General features: G+C 37.8%; 1 protein-coding gene across 4 annotated transcripts in view; it reads right to left on the bottom strand.

The window, feature by feature from the left end:
* NELL1 (neural EGFL like 1) overlaps window positions 1-22,164 on the bottom strand; it is a 296,982-nt gene that overhangs the window by 146,899 nt on the left and 127,919 nt on the right. For all 4 annotated transcript variants that reach the window (XM_040559538.1, XM_040559541.1, XM_040559537.1 and 1 more), the window contains exon 13: window positions 6,681-6,806. In XM_040559538.1, coding sequence (XP_040415472.1) covers window positions 6,681-6,806 — 126 coding nt within the window. The remainder of the gene's footprint in view (window positions 1-6,680; window positions 6,807-22,164) is intronic.

Raw genomic sequence — 22,164 nt, 5'->3', positions numbered from 1 at the left:
TTGAAAATCTACCTTATCCATGTTAATACAGCATTTTCTGACAGTACTAAAGAATTATCCTGTTTAGTATTATTATCAATAGAGCTTCCTGTGGCAAGAGTGCAGTAGTTATCTCTCTACAGGACTTATCTAAAGCCAAAATGAATGCAATTGAAAGCTTTCCATTGAGTTAATGGGTTCTGAGTCAAGACCTGTGTGAGTATCAGTCATCTGACACAGATTCACTCTGCTTTTGTTTTGCTGGATTGACTCAGTACTCTTCTAGTCATCTGTTGACTTGTCCTGCAGAGCAAAGAAATGCTCTCTGATGCAGGTAATACCCACCGGCACATAGATTACCTGCTGCTGAACTTGGCCAACAGCCCTCTTAGGAACTTGAAACAAATGTTTCTGCATTTCAAGGCACCTGAAACTAAACATTTTCCTTCACAGTTCTGGGAACATAGATGCTATTGACTGTAGTTCAAACAAAAGAGTACTGCTTAACGCTGAGAGCTAATTCCTGTCCTGCCTTTTAGCACTTGACAAATAAGGACCTCAGGAAAGAAGAGACTAGCATCAGAGTGTTTTGTGCCTGCTGAGTTAATACAATTATAGCAACATCCATTCAGGGTTACTTAAAACCAATTTCCAAATGCATTTGGAGACGTCCAAGTATTGCCCTGAAGATAGCTGCAGCAAGACAACAAGCAAGCAAGTCAAGGTCACAGAAGGACAATGGGCTGTCCTCAGCATGTAGAGGACAGAGTGGACTCCAAAGCAGGGAATGCTTCAGAGCAGTATATATTAATATATTAGCATCAAACAAAATCAGGAGGGTCCAGATCTTACTGAGGTCCTTACGCCCAGTAGTATCCACTGTGCTGAACATCTGCTACCTAATCTGTAAATGGTGATACGTGACTATGACCTAAACTCAATTCATATTTTTCATAATGTTTCTCTTAAAATTATGTCATGCTAGGTAAGATAACCACCAGTGATATACTTTAGAACAGCAACATCTGAAGAGGGCACTTCCCCTGAACGTGCCTGAAAACAATTCCACTACAGACCTATCTTGACTGCCTACTGACCCAGATTTCATGTTTTCAGCTAGCAGACGTGTCTATTTTGTCCATCATCTGAATAGCGGTAACATTTATTTACTGACCTCTGAACATGCAAGACCCTGCACAATACTTGGAAAGTCCAAGTGCCACAACAAAATATTAATGTTTCTTTCTTGAATGCTAATTTAGTTCACCAAAAAGGAGGTGGTAGAAAAGAGGGTCAGTAGGTTAGATTGCAGTAACAGCACTTTCTTTCCAAGAGTGACTATATTACCAATTGGCTGCCTAAAAGCTTCTATTCAGGTCTTTTTCAAACACACACCGTGGTCCTGGATGACAGGCCAGGAGCCTGCCCTTTGAGATTGCCACCTCGCCACTGTGAAGCTTGCTGCATTATTGGTATTATTATGGGGTCAAATACACCATCTTGAACCTGACAGGTAAACTCCAGCAACAAAAATCTCAAGGCATCAATTTCAGTGATAGCAAACAATTTGAACAATTTTTGCTCTAACCATTGCAGGAAATTTCTGCAGTTGAGTTACCTTTCTTGGATGGGGGAGGGGAGGAAGGAAGAGCAGAAGGGAGCTGCTGTTTATTTTTCCTTGAAATTTAGATTTTGCAGAACTCCACATCTGTCTATGCTTTAGGCACAATCTTTAAATATGCTACATTGGAAAGATTGCTATATATGCTTGCATGTTCACAGCCAACATACTGCAGAAAGGCTTGTTCTGAAAGGGCATTGTATTCAAAACTGAATGCTCCTCCAGAAAGTACTAAAAGGGGCTTGTGAGATGATCCTTCCAAACCATTAGGTTTTCCTACTTTCTTTTCCCTATCCATACTGTAAATCAGATTAACATATAAAGTACAGATTAAGAAACATTTAAATTCTAAGGTTGTTTTTATTTCCTAAACAATATATTTCTACATAACATCAATTTTTTCATAGGATGAAAATGCAAAGTAACTTATTTTCAAAATACAAATGTTTCTGTGGTAAGTAAAGGCTTGTCTTTTCCAAGTAATGTTTTAGTGACTCTTTGCTTAGAGGAGCCAAAGGTAAGAGAAGTTCTTTGAATTTTATCACAAAATGAGGACTGAGAAAGGGTTAAAGGCACAGTCCAATAGTCAAACATCATGCAGAACTGCACAAGTCCACAGTAAAATCTGGAGCTGGGTTTCTTTCGTGGAGGAAGAACACCTGTCAGGCTAGTTTGGTGCATAAAGAGGAAAATGTTTGCATATAGCTTGCAACACATTTTGGCAGAACATGCCACTGACACATGCTTAGTGGCCACATAGCTTTCCATCCTATTTCTTGAATAGATGTCCCCAGAACAAAATTGGAAAAGTAATTCTCAAGCCCAAAGGAAGTTTCTTCATTTTGCTAGAGGACATTGAGTTACAAGAACAGTTAAAAAAAAAGTATTTGCATTCTCATTTGAACACTTTTTTTTAAGCTTTCGTGTATCATTAGATCATTAGCAAATACTTGGAGGAAGTTGTAAAAATTTTCAACCCAAAATGGAGCATCCAAGCTCAAATGCAACTATAAAACAAACAAAGAAACTTACTCTTTGAACGACTGCTAGATTTTACGGAGTTTTCAGTGTCCCATGTGGCCCCAAGGAAAACATTGAGAAATAATAATGTATTTCTTTAAATGGCTATCACAGCTGTTAAAGATACTTAAAGTGGTCTTATAAAAAGGAGGTAGAAGGACTCTTTCCTCAGGTAGATAATGATAGGACAAGGGGGAATGGTTTTAAACTAAAAGACGGGAGATTTAGATTAGAGGTTAGAAGGAAATTTTTCACTCAGAGGGTGGTGAGGCACTGGAACAGGTGGCCCAGAGAGTTTGTGGTTGCCCTATTCCTGGAGGTGTCGAAGACCCAGTTAGATGAGGCCCTGAGCAACCTAATCTAGTGGGTGGCATCCCTGCCTATGGCAGGAGGGTTGGAATTAGATGATCCTTAAGATCCCTTCCAACCCAGGCCATTCTATGATTCTATGTTAAAGGCCAGGTATTTTTATCACTATCATCTCCATAGAAAACGCCAGTAATATGCAGAAACAGATGAGACCCATCTACACCATTTCTTCTTCATGTCACCACAATATACCTAGTTTATATGGATAACTTAAAGCCTATTACAATAAAACAGCATTTGCTCACTTGATTCAATGGCAGTGAGGCATAAAAACAATATATTGTTTCCAACTGAAGAAGAACAGACCTACACACACACTTCCAAAATCATACCAGAGAACAGATGCAGCCCACCAGAAATAAAAACACGGGATTTTTAATATGAAATTTATAATGTTTCAAAAAGCATTTGAAGCAAACACCCGTAATGCTATGTTAGAAAAAAGCAATCCAAGAGAACTTATTTTTCAACAAGCAAGAGGAGTAAAAAACTGTGCAAGTCAATAAAATGCTTTAAATCGGTAGATTCCAGTAAACCAGAGTATCCAGTGCAGCAAATCTTGCTGCCATTTTCAGAATGGGCAAGACTGTGATTTACTGCAGAATACATAAACAAGCTGTCAGTGTCATGGGAAGAGAGTGAAAGAAGCTTCCTGTTCAAGGGTAACTTCTCTTAATAAAACCATCTCTCACTGAACAACTTAATTAACATTCACAACTCCAAGCTCCAGGAACAGGAAAGCACAAAATCATAAATGTATCTTTCTTTCATTAATCTACTTTCCTTGGTCCAAGCTATTGGTAGGCTGATTAATCTATCACAAAATAGCATGGGGTGAACCTCAGCACACCAGGTCTTTTGCTTATGCAAGACTTAAAATTGATTATATACAAAAATATCCACTACTCATTTAAAATCATATTTCAGATTTTAATATAATTGTAGACTTCATTCAGAATACTATTTTTGTTACTACTTTGTCAGTGTGACTGCTTTTGCTAAGGACTCAGCACAGCTTCCAGTATAGTAACTTTTTCACAGATAACATTGGGAAGTTACTGCCCCAACAGTTGTCAAGATCAGAACCAAGAAATATTATTCAACAAATGTTTGGAGGAAAAAAAAGAGTTTCATCAACAGCAAAACAGTACAAATGTGTTTAATTTGAGAAAAGACACAGGAAACTGAATATTTAAAATTCAGCAATATGCAAACTGAGCATCTCATTTTGCCCAGTTCAAGTTGACCTAGCATTTCAATTTTCACTTCATTTCTTTTTGAAAAGATAAAAACCCCAATATCAAATTGAAATACGCTGTTCAGATCAAAAGAAATGTTTCTCACTTAAGGCTTCCACAAATCACTTATTCTCAACTTCTGAAAGCCACCAGAGCACAGGGGCCAGCAAGCATAGGGCTGGCCAGCAACACTGAACTTTCTCAATAGCCCACACCTCAGTTGAGGACTCTTTGTACCTCGATGAATTAGAGTCAGTCTTCCCAAAGAATGATACCTCTTACTCTGAAAATATCTCTGGTTTTGAGTCAACATAGCGTAAAACGCATGCAAAGCTGTACACATGCCTTAAGCATTTACATTTGAATCTTGTTAACCTTTATCTTGAGCCCATTACAGCCTGATCCCACATACACAATATTCAACTGCAATCTGAATGCTAATTCACTCAGCTTTCAGATTTGTCCCCAAAATCATAGTTCAATAAAAGATAATTTCTCATTTCTTTTGAATAAAAAATTAAAAATGGAGTAATAGCTAGAATCTGTTTTGCTCATGTCTGACACACAATGGTGCCAGCATGAGAGTGAACTAGTTAAGTATTTGCTACCTGCTTTTTTTCTTCTATTGCACTCTTATTTTAAATACATTTGTTATTGTAACGTACTATTATTCATAGATACAACAGACAATGAAGCAAGCTTCTCAGTTACATTACATACTCGCTGTGCTTTGTAACTGTGATGTCAAAAGAAGTCATTTTAGTAAGATAATAAAAACTGCAAGAAATATTTATCTCACTCTTTCCATTATTTCTTTCTTATACAGGTCCTGGATTTTTTTTTGTGTTTGCATGCATGCACATTAAAAGAATGTTCACCGATTACTGTAAAGCAACTCGTCTTACTAACACACAGGTTTGCTGTAAATCACAAATACCCTGCTTTCTAAAAGATTTGCATGCCTAATGATACTGCCTTGCCAGAAGGAAAGGAACATTAGAAAATTAGTAGCACATATATGGAAAGCAATTGGCAATTATCAAAAACGCTTTCCCCATCACTGAAGGCTGCTACCTCAGACAGCAGTTACACATAATGAAGTTTAAGTTCTGAAACTTTTCTGACACATAAAAGATCAAGAAAAACTCCAAGGACAGAACTTATATAGAAATAACGGCTCTCTGGGCCAACTAAGAATGAGTTTCCTGGCAACTGCTTAGTATCAGCCTCCCTCAAGAGGTGAGCAGGACCTCCTGAAGTTTTTATGAACCACACGATCATGGCTCCAAGACATGCTGTCATCATGAAAGTCAACATTTACTATGACCTTCCCTAAGGACAAGGAGAGCATTACAAAGTAATTATTTTGCACTGGAAATCATTCTCATATTGAATACTCCTGTGCCATCCTTCCACTTGAGAGAATAGCTCACCTAATACAATTCTAAACCTGGTATTGTGTCAAGCTTGCTTATTGCCATTTCAATAAATCTGTCTTATATTTTCCTTCCTTGCCAGATAGGTGCACCATGAAAATAATGCTGAGATCAGCCTTTCTGGAAGATTGTGGCTGACAGATGTTATCCAGTTAAGTATAGTTTACCAAGGCATTTCAGTAACTTCTCACATTTTTAACAAAGATTGCCAGGGAAGGTTTCTTAAAAACCTGTAGATGGAAAGGAGACCTATTTACCTTTCCCTAAGAATTTTTAGGGCTCATTTTGCTGACAAGTATTTAAAAAAAAAAAAAGCATCACTGGATTTATTATCTAATGCTAGTGTACCACTTCTCTTTTCTAAATAACGTGCAGTAGTCCTGGAGACATTAATTCTCAGCATTAACAGCAACAATTTTCACACCATGTAATGATACATTTTCAGTTTTGTTTTTATATATTTGTTTATCTCAGCTTTGTCTACAAAAATTTTCCTCTTAGCTAATTTCTGATGTTTCAGTCCATTGACCAGTTTATACTATACGTAATAAAACATCATTTCTTCTCACTATACGCGAATCCTTTTCATGTCCTTGCTAAAATCAAGCAGGTCCAATGATTTGGATGAGTTATTCTCTCGTGAAGAGGTAGGACTGAAACTTTGGAGAAAGGTGATAGGCACATCAGTGCTAGGAACCTGACATGACCTGATCTCCAGCTGTCCACCTCACATGCAATCCAGAGGTAGGACATGAACAGACAATGTCCTGGTTGACAACAGCACTCAGGTGCATGCACCACAAATCTTCCTGAGCCACCCTCCAGTTAATCCCAAAGGGTGCATACATAGGAAACATGCCTCATACTGTTTTTATCTATCACACTTGTGTCTATTATACCAGCCGTGGGTCAACTAGTACATTGCTTTTGGTATGGCCTGGGGACTTATTAGAAAGTGAGGAATACACAAAGCACACAGAGTATGATAACACTATTGCTATATACATAAGAGCTCACCTGTACATGAGAAATCATCTATTCGGACATATCCCTTGACGCAGTCACAACGATAGGATCCAGGCAAATTAACACACACAGTATTGGCATGACAGTAATGCATCTTGGCAGCACACTCATCAATATCTGCAGGGAAGAAGAACCAAGGAAAGCCACAGTCAAGCTCAATTAAATAAATAATATGACATAACATTAAAATAAGAGAAGATAAATTTCATTTACAACTCCAAATGTGATCTGGTTTAACTCCAACATTAAATAACAAAGAACAAGGCAAAGTTAGTGGAAAATTCTTCCTTAAAATAGAGTCAGAACTCCTGCAACACAGTAATGAAGGGGTTCCTTCCCTTGCTCTTAATAAAAAATAGAAAAATATTTTTTCTTAAATTAAAACTCTGGAAAAGTAACAAACTTTTTTTTTTTTTTTTACATTAATTAAAAATCAAACTGATGCAGTTTTCAAATGCATAAAACGGTATCAGAAATATGCAACACTGAAAATCCTAACTCTGACTCATAGGTAGCCAAAATTATTAAGGCATGGTAACTGCACAACATGCTACCGGTTGTACTGCTGAACAGATATGGCATGACAATAAGGCAAATTCAAATGAAGAGCTGATCAGTGAGTATTCCAGCTGTCTGTGAAACAAACTTCTGCTCAAAGAACAGAACAGCACTGTTACTGGACAGCACTGTTCAGCACTATTACTGAACAGCACTCTGCTCCGCTTCCACATCCCACACAGGTAGAAGAAGATCAAGCCACTTGCCTAAGACCATTTTTAGTTTTCTTTACATTATCCCAATAAAAAAATAATAATAATAATTAAAAAAAAGGATGACTTAGGAATGGCAGTAGTTTCGCCTCATATCTCTGTTTGCTTGAGCAATCTCTCCTGCTATTGCAAATCCAAAATTCAAAATTGTTGTTTTCACAATGGAGAATAAACCTATCATTTACTAGCCTGTCTAAATATCCCAAAGTGATACTGTAAACTGTAAAATATTCTCCCTTCCTTCCCCACAAAACCAGATATTATACTGAAGAATTCTGTTTTTTTTCTCTCAGCAGGATAGATTTTCTGCTTAGTAGCACAGATTTTACATAAAGTAATTCATGGCTTTCAAAAGATTAATTCTAGTATTACATATGTTCACACAAAAGAAAAAAGAATCACACTCATTTTTCCCGTATCTCTTTCTCCTTGTTATTGATTGCTCACACTCAAGAAAGCTAGTAACTAATAACACAGCTGGAGAACTTCCTTAGCTAGTTCAGCCGAGCTGGTCACCCCACAGTGAGAGATCTCCTAGCACACCCCTCTGCAAAGCCACATGCAGACACCAAGCTACAGGCTCCCCCACCCCTCAACACATGGTGCGTATGAAGATGCAATAGCAGTGCTGATAGAAATTAGTACAACATCGTCAGCATTTAATCTCTGAAGGGAGGCCTTAATTGTGCAAATATTGAGTTAGTTAAATTGCTTAGTTGCTTAAATTCAGGTAACCTATTTAACTTCCCTAAACAGCAGTAGCTGCAGTAGAAATACAGCCATGTTTTCCAGCCTTGAAAACAAAACCCATGCCAGCTCTGCTTACACTTCCTATATACCACAGCCGTCTGTCCAGTAGGAACCATGAACTAAATCACTTCATGTTGGCCACCAGACAGCTATCAGTTGGGAGTGATTTCCAACTGCTACCAACTTGGGCTGAATTAAAAATGATGGCCTGGAGGCAAGACTTTGTATACCACTGCAAACACCTTGAACTATCTCGCTCCTGCATTTCTGTTGTTTCTGTTGCAGTGACACTTGATGAAATGAATTTTAAAAAGTCAGAGGCATCAATATACAGAAGATAAAAGCCAAGAAAAATCCTCCCACACGTCTTGTTATCACACCACCGAGTGCCATAGCCACTTGGGAAACACTCAGGTGTTGATGCGTGTTCACACTGTTCTGCTTGCAGACTCTTTTTAATAGGCTTTTGGAATATAGCTTTGAGGAGTTTTATTCTTGCATATCTAATAATTTTCTGGCATTAAAGGGAGAGGAACAAAAAGATGTCTGAAAATAAATCTATAATACCTAAATAGCAATGAATTCTCTTGAAAATTAACCTGATGTGCTTCTACCCTCTATCCCCAGCTTCCTCCCCAGATTCACTGGACAACAATCCTCCTCTTTCTTCCCCCAAAGAGAAGCAAGAGGATTAAAACTCTCAGAGATGGAGGAATTGAACTGTAACACCAAGTATGAGAATTCCCAGGTATAAAAGAAAATCCACAACCAATATGAATTTCTCAAAAGGAGAATAAGAACTTGAATTGATGGCTTAACTATAAACAGAGGAACTGAGAACAACCAACACTGGGTTACAGCAGAAGTTCTCGAGTCCAGGAAGAACTGGGCCTAACAAAAGAAGCAGAAGGAAGAAAAGATCCCTTTCTTCAAACTTTACTCATTTAATTGTTTTCACAGTGTTTCTCTGTGCATTTTCCATATATCCTTTCAGTATTTCACATTTTCTTTTACCTTTGCAGTATTAACCTTCTACTAACACACGTGTTTCCTTTACAGAGAATAATTTTGAGAGGTCAAAACCAGCAGTAGTACTTTGTTATTAAAGCCTGAAGGGCAATGCTAAAGCTGTTGTTTTGGGCCACAATTTCACAAATTCTTGTAAAAGGTTAGGTATTCATCACAAAAAGCCTTGGGTTTTTACTTAATATTGTTAGAGTAAAATCTATAAAGCACACAGTGGTATATACCAGCTCAGTTGTAATGGAACTCAAATTGTGATTCATGAGTATAGATTGCGTGTCACATTTGAAATATTAGAGCTCATCTTCTAGTGGTCTTTTGAGGTGATAAAAATACATGATTAATGTTTCTCTCCAGATTGGTGAAGTAGTTTGTTTTTCTTTTTAAAAGGTATACTTATGGTCTTTAAAATGAGACTTGACACAGCATAATGATCATTCACATATCACCAGCTTCCATCTACATAAGCTACTTCTTTGCAACAACAAAGGCATTTGGGCTTCAGCTTTTCAGTAAGGACTGTTACATTACTGAGTAGGTTGATTCAGTGAGTGCTGTTCTACTGGCTTGAAGGGTTTCCTTAACAGTTACCAAAATAGTGTTCATTACCTCCACCGAGCTCTCTCTACTGCAGTACTCACCTACCCTACAGCTAATCAGGAATTACCATTACTCCTTACAGTTCTAAATAGTGTTCATGAACTTAAAGGGAAACATATGCATGTTATCTTCTATCATCGGTGCCAGCACACCCAGCAATGCTCTGAGTACATTCTGAGTACAAAGCAAATTTACCTCAGCGGAACTACCTGCTTAGCACCTGATGTGATTTTTTTTTTTTGCTGCACCAGAAGCACTCGTCATCTCATACCAACCAAAACAAGACAGAAATACAATACAAGTTGTGTTATGTTTTGACACATGATGGTACTGCCTCTGTCTGACATACAAATCACAATTTGGGGCAAAAAAAAATGGCTGTTCAAAGGAAAATGAATTTTATTTCTATAAAAAATCTAATTAAACCAAAGTAAACACTTCTGATTAAAGTATTTGGCTTATTAAACTGCAAAATACAGTAAAAAAAGACATTTGGTGCATGTCCACTCTGCACAGGGGAAGGAAGAAATGAATAAGTTAAATCTTTGCTGCAACACAGAGATAGTAAACAGGAAAAACGAACACTTTGGATGTAAAGCCTCAGGTAATTTCTGATCATTTAAAAAAACAATAAAAAAATAAAAACAAGAAAAGAAAAAGCTTTAATGCAGGGAAAATGACCAAGCCAACCAACCAGTGAAAGAGTTTCTCATCTACAAATGTACTTTACAAACTTTACAAACCACTTGACCCTCTTCATGTCCCACTTGGAATCCTATTGCTAAATATTTAAACATAGATTACAATGAGAAACCAAATCACAACAAGAGGTTCTTGTCTCCATTTGTCTCCTCCAATCAAAGTCACATCAAGTATCATCATCCATTGTTTGGGGCTTCACAGTTTAAATAATAGAAGACAATAACATTAAAATCAAAACAAAATGAAATGAACTATGCAGTGTTCCAGAGCATTATCAGATGATTTATTTGGAAATCTATTAAGTATCAGAATCAATTACTCTACTTGCAACTGTCTTGCATTTACTTGCTTTCTGGTTGGAAAGCATATTTTCCCAACTTTAATTCCAATTTTCAAGCACTCCATAGTGAAGCATAGACAGAAAAGGAAAGGCAGGAATATAAGGATAGCTTTTCAGAAAGCTCTGATCTCTAATTCTTGATTCCTTAATAGAAAACATTATTATTCATCGTGGCAAGAGAGTGTCTCCCCAGCCAGCCCCCCTTTTATTCAAGTTATTACTAAGCCATGATTTCAGCTGTATTCAACTCTAGTCTAAATAATCTAGATTTTTAAATATGTAAAACCAACCTCTGTTGTTCTTTAGATTTTAAATCTTACAATATATTCACAAGCTGATGGAATCAAATAAAACAGAGCTTTCAAAATAGCAGAGCACAACAGCAGTTGAGGAAGAGAGGTCCTAAAATTTCAGTCACCCTATGCTTATGCAAAAACAAACACATGCTGTTTTCACTCTACTGATTTAGCAGTTCCTTGTTCATTATATTTATTTTTTACTCTCTGAATTCTCCCTGATTCTGTTCTCTCCTATTCTCATCTCCTTTCCGCTGCCAGACTCACTGGACTTCAGCTCTGCTTCTCTTTTTTCCCCCCCTGCTCCTATCGTCTTTCCTCTTTTGCATATATCTCACATAACCAATACCCATTTGCAGTTGTTGTTTTTTGGGTTTTATTTTGTTTTTAACCTTTAGCACAAGATTTTTTTTTTGCAAACTGTGCAATGCAACCCTCCGCAAAAAGATTTCAGGGAGCCGTAAAGCATGAGAGAGCAGCAGTCAGCAGCTCCCTGTGAGCTGGCAGCAGCTCAGGTTCCCTCAGTCAGAAGAGGGAAAAAAAAACTAGTTGTTGGCTGCAAATGTTTAAGCTAGCCTTAAACTTGTTTACCAACTTGGACTCCTTGGTAGCAATTCATGTCCTCCAAGGCAGGGCAGCGCTGCAAACAAAGACAACCCTCACCATTTCTGGCTTAGAGGGACAGACTTGCTGGCCAGTTACAGACAGGGAAAAAACTAACAAAAGCAGATAAGCCAAAGGAAAACCTCCATTTCAACAAGGCTGAGAAATGCTACCCTAGCGTCAAAAGTAAGTAGCTAGCTGAAAATGCCTCTGTAAATTAGGGCTGGTGTAGCATCACCTGGGAATCCATAAGCAATAATAATAACTATAAATATACCATCAGAAAGTACTATCACTTTGAGAGCTTCATTAAAACAATGTAACCTCTTCCTCTGGGCAGCGTAAAAGTGCTTTACACTGATATACCTATTTTACGATCAAGACAAGTATCAGTATTCCATATCTGCGTTCTATCAATTTAACTGCCCCTCTAGGGATTACAACTGTATAACTATCAGGTTAAACACACAAATAAGCATTAAAACATACATTTACATGCAAATCACACTCAAATAGTCATACTTTCCAGAGCAGAGCAGGCCATGTCTGAACTAACATAACAATCCTGAGAAGGACAACAGGATATTCAAGTAAAGTCACCTCCCCTCTCCACCCCAAAGCCCCAGCTGTTTATTTCACCACTTTTAGGGTTAAACCAAACATACTCTAGCAAGTGACTCTTCATTCTCCAAGATCACAATACAAGCACTCTTTCGGTACGTCTTTTCCAGCTACATTAGAAAATTGTCCACACAGCAGTCATACGGTAAAGCGGTTGCTTTCTAAAATCCCCTCTGGTGAAATTAAGCCCTAGACATTAAAACATTGCCTAGACACAAGATGAGATCCTTTTTACCATCCCTGATAATGCTTTCACCAATATACAAATCATTACTCTCATTGCTTTATGTTACATTTTTTTGCCTTAACTATGAAAATTAAAAAATAGAGCTTCCCATAACCTGAGTCCTCACTAATGTGACCAAATCTTTGGAGCCAAGATATTTCAGCTACAGTAATTTTTCTCATCATTCCTCAAAATACCACCATCGTATGATCAAAGTCAGTACCAGACTCTTTAATGCTTGCTGTCCAGACTATCTAGTGTCCCTCTAGTTAGAAGATTTTTCTTTTACAATTCTACTGAATTGGCTCCTGTCAGCCAAACTGAAAACTTGCAGTTCCACTCCTCCCTTGTATTTTCCATCATTAGGTTGGCAATTTACAGTGTATTATTAAACGTCTGTGGTTGGTTTGGGGGTATGGTCCTCAAGAGCCTTGACATCTCCTAGGATAAAAGCTGTCTATTAAACTGAGGTTTCTGCAAGAGATCATTTAAATCAGTTAGAAAGCTGCCACTGACATGTTAACAGTGAAGAAAATAAAAACAACGCATTACTTGTAACAGAAAGGAGTTGTTTTCTTAACCCTAAGCGAATAACTTCATTCGTTTGATAAATACATTAACAGAAAATGTTCATCGTCTTATAATTTTTTCGTTTAATGTGTGCAGCTATAGTTCTTAGGGATAGTTGATAATTTATTCATAAGGCAACTCTGACAGTTGCAAATAAATTATTTTTTAAAATATTCAGTCAGAATTCACATATGATAATGTAGCTTAGAGAACACATTAAAAATAATCACAAAAAGCAGAATGGAACATTTGGGGGAACAGGTTTTGGCTAACAACAGCATCTTTGTCATTCGCTCAAACATGCCAAAGCAACTAGCAAAAACAAGACAAGATTCATCTTGTATAACAGCAGACACTATGATGTTTAGAATTTACTGGAATCCAGATTGCCTTACCCTGGATTATTCAGCCTTTTTTTTTTTTTCTAATTATTCTCTGAAAAGATACTGATACTTGTACTTAGAACACAAGGCAGCACAATGAGATTACTAAGTAGTGTGCCTGAGTAGGTGTAGAGACTTTTCTCTTAATACATTACTGAATCAGCTCTATAATTAACTGGATTATGACAGACTATGCAGCAAGCAAGCTTCTTCTCAGTTTCACAGTCCGTTAGGCCAGGAGGATTCATAGCTTTTACCTAAGTGTCACCATCCCTGCTCTCCAGCTGCTGATCCAGAGCAGACCAATGTCTTTGAGCAACATTGTGCCATTCATGGATTCTGAGTAACGTTCATAGCGTCCTCTCATGGCCATTATGGCACACAGAAAAGTTCTTCATCATCCAAAGGTATTTTAACAAACTCAGGCATACCAGCAGCTACTTCAAGAAAAGAAATCTGCATTTCAGGGAAGTGACCTGGTGTCTACCAGAAAAAAAAAAAAAAAAAAAACAAAGAACACTACTATGCCCTCTCAAGCTGTATAAAGCACTCTGAAGAGTAATAAGTGAGATGTCACTGCTTCTGATTATAATGAGACCACTTCAACTAAAATGGAGTTGATCCCGTATAAGCCGGTGCTGGCCCCACAGGAGTAGTTGGCTCTCAGAACTTTGCAGGAGCAAACTGACAACAAGAGAAGTCGTCTACTCTCAGACACAGTACACAAGGGATTTCACGGGATACAGAACTACTGCTGTATCACTCAAGAACAGGACTATATAGTGAAACACTATCTCTGCCTATAGTCAGAGTAATCTTCTTGACAATATTACCAAGAACACTGCAACAGGTAAGGGTTAAATTCAGAGAATGATGAAAGATAAGCTCAAAAAGGGATACAATTCAAGTATGATGCATTTTGAACTCCTCTCTTATAAAAATATGAAATTTGATGTAAGCCCGTGTGGCTCTAAGTCCCATGATGGTGTCAGCTTGCTCTTTCCTATTAGCCTTGCCTTAAAAAACAGCTGAAAAACTGTTTACCGTCCTTTTTAGGAGTAGCACGTTCACTAGTTTACGTTATAAATTCATTCATTCATTACCCACAACTATGTGAAGTTAGGAAATAATCACATTTGTACATGCTACCCTTCTTTCAGATCAGAAGTTTTGTTAAGCTTCACTCCAAATGCTAATTTAGGAATAAAAAATTCCTAAATGTGGTAAGATGTTGGGCTACCCAAGCTTCATCCTTTTAAACGGCATAAATGGCTGCATGGTTATGGTAACATGTATCTCAATAAAGAAAAGATTGCTTAACTTCAACACAGTCATGTTTGGCAGTTCATCACAAATGAAACAGTACACAAAACATAAAAAGCTACTGGTTCTTCCCATCCTGCTGTAGGCAACAGAAGATGAAAAAATGATGATATTCCTCCCTAGGCATTCTACATAGCTTTCCTTACAGCTTGAGATGTTTTGGGAATCTCCTAAATGTTGAGGAGAAGGTGGTGAAAAAAACAAGGCTCATCACAAGGCCCACGTGGGAAATTCTTGCCATCAAATATGATTTCATAAGGCAAACAATAAATTACAGCTGTACTGCCACGGTCCATCAGCATGGCACAGCCATGGTCAACTGCAAGCTTTCCAGTTTGGCATCAGCAGTTTGACACTGCTCTCCATTACTGCCTTGCTAAAACCCTGAGCACGATGACGAAGATCCAATCTGCACCATGCTCATTCAACGAACCTATAGCTAACAAAAATGTGAATCATCTGTAAAGTCTATTCACTTACACAACTGGTACTCATCAGTACAATACAGCTGGCCTGTTCACGACACAGAGAGTTAACTGCTTTCCCTGGCTAGAACCCATGACAGAAACCTCAACAAATTACCACAGGGACAGAAGAAGGAAGTTATACATAACAAATCTAACTGGACTACTCTCTCTTAGTATTTAGTACCGATCTTTTGCCCATTTTTCTTCTTCAAAGGTTCTTAATGCATGAGATTTTATTCTAAATCTAACTACTGCATGCTTGGCTGTAACAGTTACCATTACATAAGTCTACGTCAAATAAAAGGTTATGCTACTACTGTTCCCAAATATATTAGAGCCCATTAGAAAACAAAGCAATATAATCACCTCATTCTTACAGAAATAGCTCTGTTCCCTAGAAAGATTGCCTCTGGTTTACTGATTATATAGATGTAGTCCCAAAGCCCTGTTTGCTTTGGCTTTGATTTCACTTATGAAAGAAACCCCTTTCGGATCTCAGTACTCACTAGTAAAATAAATACTGCTGTTGGAAAAGCACTGTCAGATTTCTGTAATAGATTCACCTCCTTATTTATTGTTATTTTTAAAACCTTTCCAAACATCCTTAGTAATACCAGTGCATGCCTATATTGGGGAGGGGGAGGGGAGGGCACAGCAGGCAAGAAGCGAGGGGAGCGTTGCTTTTCTGTAATCTTCCTTTCACCTTCATTAGCCAAGCAATATGATACATTGAAATAATATCCACTTTCATTCAGCTATTACCTTACCTTTTGAGTCTCTTCTATCAGATAGTACTAATGGCTAAGGGTTAACAATGGATTACTGTATCAAAATGAACAATTCTTTCCTCATGCTGCTATACTGAGAGCAATTACATTAAATACCTGACTCCATTAGCACTTGTCTTATACCATCGTCCACAATTTTTACTTCACTGCTCTATTTTTATCCCTAATACTCTTACCCAGTTTGTCTCGTCCTATCTATGTCCTGGGATATTGACTGGCTTACTCTTTCAAATCCACACAGATGCTATCTTCAAATGATAAATTGTAGAAAGCTACCCATATAATTGATCTAGAATCCCTGTGCCCACGGCAACCTTTTACTGTGGCATTTTGAAGGACACTACATCTCTCTGAAAAATTAAATGCTGGTGACAACTTTTTTTTTTTGTCTTTACCATGCCTAAAAATATCTACAGTCCCTACAGAACTACTGCTCTTGCATTCTATAATGACTTTTAATATACACTGTTAAAATAAATGAGACCTGTGATATGTTTGCAGCAAAAAGTCACACAAAATTAATAATCTGCTATTTTCACACTACAGTAATTTGCTCACTCCGTGATCATTTGTGCAGCGCAAAGCAGTACACAGGTAATAACAAGTACTCTCCCGTGTTGGTAAACACACACAGTGCCCTATCTTCTCTATTTATGGCCTTCACAATAGTATTTGCATCTTCCTACATGTTCTCTCTCTCTGTCTTTTCAACCATTTATTACTCATATATTTCTATCTTTTTTTTTTCCTGTCCCCAACTGCTAAAAATACTTGTGGAAATATTGACTTAAAGTGGCATACTCATCACCATTGTTAAATTGGCAACCACACCACTTCAAGAGAATCACAGAATGGTTGGGGTTGGAAGGGAAGATCTCCAGATCATCTTCGTCCAACCCCCCTGGCCAAGCAGGATCATCTAGAGCATACATCCCAGGATGGCACACAGGCAGGTTTTGAATAATTCCAGAGGAGACTCTACAACCTCTCTGGGCAACCTGTTCCAGTGCTCTGTGACCCTCCCAGTAAAAAAAGTGCCTTCCAATATTCAGATAGAATGTTGCAGAAGCTAAACCAGTTGGTTTAACATAACAGAGGATTTAGTGATGTTATTTTCATGGGTACGGACTATTCTGTCTTAACCAGGTTCCACAGAGGATTAGAGACAAACGTCTTATTCAGGTAAGAAAATTATAGATCACTTCAGATCAGTTCTCTTCCAAGCATACCTCTAAGCCATGCTAAACACCTTTCTTTGTTCTATGTCCTTACTATACTATCTAGTCTTGTTGTTTGTGCTTTTTTAAATTTAATTTGTAATGTAAAAATAAATACGTAGAAGACAGCAGCAGAACAAAACCCCTTAATTTTAGGTATTATAAATAATTTTTCCTTACAAACATAACCTTAATTGACATAATTGGAAAATGCAAGATGTATTTCTCATCCTAGCAAATATGGTAATCAGATGTGATTTACAGCACAAGTTACTGAGAGAGGCATTTCTGCTTTGGAGATTGTAACAATACTGTGTTCCTTAGGCATAACCTGAGGTGAGCTAAACAAGAGGAGCAGTAAAAGAAAGAAATATATCCAACAGATGATCATAAAAAATATTCTTCACCTGCAACCCTAATTCCTGCCTCAATGCTTAGTACTAAATTTTATTTTAATTGCTTTGCTTTTGGCTATGAAATTGAACTGGTGATTTAATGCTTTCCCCTTTGATAACATAGTCCAAGCTTAGCTGCAGTTAAGTAACATGAAATTGGAACACATGCCCCTAGTCTTTCCATTCTAATAACTCTGAATGACCATATCCGGTATCATCATAAGGAGTCAATAAAGTGTTCCTTCCCATTTCCTTTAACAGTATCACCTGCTGAGAAATTCATTCACTCAGACTCCGTCAAGTCCCACTGGGACGAGCAGGCAGAGTACAAAGAATGAAAGATCACCAGAGAGATGCAAACCCAACCCTCCTTGTCCGTGAAAGCTAACTGTAAGCATGTCTTGTTTGGGTGAGAATTCAATGTCTAATAATGGAAAAGAGTCTTAATGCAAACAAGCTTTCTGGGACCCTCCCAGAAGCAGAATTTTAATTTCCAGTACACAGCATCCTGACCTTTGAGAGTGGAGGTCTGGAACAGAGTCAGTATTACAGTGTTACTCACGATACTCTATTATTATTTTATTACTGATACCATTATGTACATTTCAGAGCACTTTACCAGCAATAAGGCCTAATTCTAGCATGAGCAAGCAAGGCAGGCTTTCACCTATAAGCACTGACTAACCAACTGTAAGCAGCAACATCAAAACGCAGTGAAATTCTCTGAAATAAAGGACAGTGTCAGAAGCACACAGCAGGTTGAACTAATCCTTGTGAAATTCGAGAGGAAGATATTCTAAGTTCAATGATCTTTAAATCAACCTGCAGCACTGAAAAAAAAAAACAAAAAACAAATGATGATAAATCCCAATTCATGGATATGTTAAAGAGCATGTGTATACATATGCATGCGCACATATACACATAAGCACACTGCTGAGGTGGTAAACAGTCTAGAAAAATCTCCCACTGAAGGAAGGGAACAAAAAAAAAAGAGAGGTGAATCTGCATCACTGGTTTCAACTGCTGGGGTCTGTTTCCAAAGCTAGGTATCTCAATTTTTGAAGCTAGATTAAGTTTTATTTAAAAGCAAAACAGTCAGACTGCAGCTGACGAAAACTTCATGGTTTTCTTTCCCCCCAAATAGAGAAAAACATTACGAAAAAAATGTGAGCTTCCACTGTCTCTATAAGGGTGGAGATTTCTCTTTATATATGAAATGCATTTACACCATCTCTATTAAAAAGCAAAATTCTAGTCTGATTTCTTTTGTGATTCTGCATTAGTTGTAAACAAACTATGAAAAATTAAAGAAAGAGCACAACTAAACAAGCTGTGACTAGATCGGCAATATCTAAAAGCTGAGCAAAAGAATACTCATTTCCAGCAGTTTCCAATATTCTCTTCCCTCCACAAATTTTTCCAACTATTATTCTTTTAATTAATAGCAATATAACCTACTCACATTTTAACCAAAAACAAGAAGTCACCCATATAGTACAGCCAGACAGGATACTCTCTGCTTTACGAAAACATACTAGCATTGCCAGAGACATCTAAAAGCCAGAAAGGTGATGACTATCAAAAGTAAAGTGGTCCACAGAATTCACAAGATTGTGAAGACCACACTTTGAAGTATCTTTGAGAGTTGTTTTCTTAACGCGAGTTTCTGATCTTTCTTATTGAAAAAGTAATTGATAATACAAACCCTCTATCAATGAAAATCAACATGACTTTACCAGGATGTAATCAGAAATACCAATTTTTATCTGCCAAGACCAGATGAGAGAACTAAGTGGAACTGGCACGTCAAGGTCCCCTCACAGGCCTGGAAGTTGCAAATGACTACACTGCCCTCGAATCCTGGACAAAACATTTTTCACAAATCATATTTTGTACCTTAGCAAGTTCCTGGATTAATGTACACTGTGCCACAAATCTGTGCTCTGTTCAACTGTCCCTATCGTTTTTATCCGTTGCACCCCTAAACTGCTTCTTATCTGTGTGTGGTTTTGTACGGCTGCTATTGCTAGCTTAACAGCTGTCAAAATAACCTTAGTCTACAAAGATCTCACACTGAATGAGAAGGAAAAAAAAAAAAAAGAAAAAAAAGAGTTGAGCCAGTATTACTGGTTTAAATTCTGTGCTCTGTTTATACAGGAGAACCTATACTTTCAATGAGCTTTTGGTGAAAGGTTAAACAGAATGACAGCTGGTTAATTCACCAGCACCTAGCAAAAACTGAGCAGAAAAGCAGGCACAGGCATAGAGGACAAACTCTCTAATACACACACATCCCTGCACAGCTGCACAGAATGGCCTCCATGAAGGCAAAGATAAGGAGACACACTATGGAAACCTCCTCTTCTGCTAACAAGAGGAAAAACAGCCCTTTTAGGACTGGGGTAAAGACGAGAACAAGAAATCACTGTTTCCATCCCTAAGGTGTATCCTTTGAGAGAAAAGGGAGGGAGCCTCTCAATTAAGTTCAAAGTGAGAACGTTAACCAAAAAGGAGAAATAACCTTACTGTTTGGACAAAGACAATAAACAAAAATAAAGATAGGAAACCAAGCTACGGTCTAGGCATTAGGAAAAAAACAACAAGGAGTACATATGCGAAGACTGTTATGGAGCAAAGGAGACAGACTACAACTTCTGGTGAGGGGCTGTAAAACAAGACTGAGATGGTATAACAGGAAGGAGATGAACTCAAGACATTCCATTTACACAATCGAAAGCCCTTGTATCACAGTCCAAGGATGTTTTTCTTTCTCAAAACTGTAATTAGAATGTGTCATTTTGCTGAGAAAGCATAGAAAAAGAACAATTTCAGAAGCAATGTCACGATCAGTTAGACACGTGGCTTTCTGCAGAATTTTCAGAGAAGCACATATGGAAATAAATACTAGTGTCATTAGAGATGAAAGGCTGTAAATACTTTCACCTTAACCTTTGCTTCCTCCTGCTTGAATATATAGTGATCCAGATACTGAATTAGCACCAGCTTTACATTTAAGTCCATGAAATCTGACTTCCTTTTTCCAGGCTCCTTTAAATGCATGTAGCTGTGATTTATCTTCTGCCCTGCGGTTTATAGTACTTTTCCTCTACGAATGTATAGCCTTTATTTCTCTTTCTCCTACAGGACGGTTCTTCTTCATACTTAGTGTCTTTGAATAATGAACAATTCCCTTACATCTAGTTTCTCACATAATGCAACCTTGTCTCTTCGCTTTCCCAAATCTATGTAATCCTTTGGAGAAGCTGAAACTTCCTCTATTCCTGTGTTCCACATTAAAATTGCTGAGATTATTTGAAAATAATCACTGTGTTTAACTACTAGTGGCCATCATAACAGCACATCAGATTTCTAAGTTTTGACTACCTACCCAGGACCTATAATTGTATCTCTGATTATTGGTATAAAATGGAGAATATATGGAAGATCTTCATACAATTGTGTGTGTGAAAGACACTATTAAGAGGAAAAAGCATAATTAACACATTCCTGGGCTTGGTTCAACTATATCTAATGCTAGCTCGTGCAGTCATGGTCAAACTACTACACGGAAGCAATTCCGTGGCTTTAATCCACATACGTCCAAGACAAAGCAAGATACCAGCTATAGCTTCACTATATCAAAGTGCTACAATGTTGCGTTAAGGGGTGTAGCCGATTAACCGTTATGGGTCAGGTCGTATTCAGGACACTGAACTATCACAATCATAGAATCATAGAATATCCCGAGTTGGAAGGGACCCATAAGGATCATCAAGTTCAACTCCAATCAAGTCCAAACTGACAATCACAATCACAGATTCACCAACAACGTATAACCGCCCTTAGCACTGAACTACCATGGTCACGGATTCACCAAAAACATATAACTGCCCTTACTCTAGTCGCGTTCAATGAGAACTATCACGGCTAGGAACAATGCAATCAAGTGCAATTTATTACAGCAACAGGTACACAGGCTCTTTGGATTGCCAGCGATAATTTACTGTCTACAAATGCAAGCTAGCATGCATCACATACACTTGTGCGCAGCCTGGAAATTAATGCGTTAAAAGACACAAAGACTCTATAGAGATTTCTAAGTTTCCGCGGAGACACACAGTATAATAAAGCATTCAAATCTCACCCAAAGGCATCCCACAATTTGGGGGGAAAAGAGGCTCAGCCCGTCAACTGATACCAGGAGTCAGTAGGTCCTCGGGATGGTGTATTCCCTCGTGATGGTATCTCCTGTGATGGTGGTATCCTCCCTAACGATGGAATCTTCCCTAACATCCCCTCTCTCTTAGGCCAATTTATATTCTATAAAATATAAAGTGGAGCTTGAGTGACTCTAGTCAAGCATATCTTAGTTATGATTGGTGAAAAGATTTCCCGTCT

Source organism: Cygnus olor, chromosome 5, assembly GCF_009769625.2.
Source record: "Cygnus olor isolate bCygOlo1 chromosome 5, bCygOlo1.pri.v2, whole genome shotgun sequence".
NCBI classification, from domain to species: domain Eukaryota; kingdom Metazoa; phylum Chordata; class Aves; order Anseriformes; family Anatidae; genus Cygnus; species Cygnus olor.
This window is presented reverse-complemented; position numbering and strand designations above follow the sequence as displayed.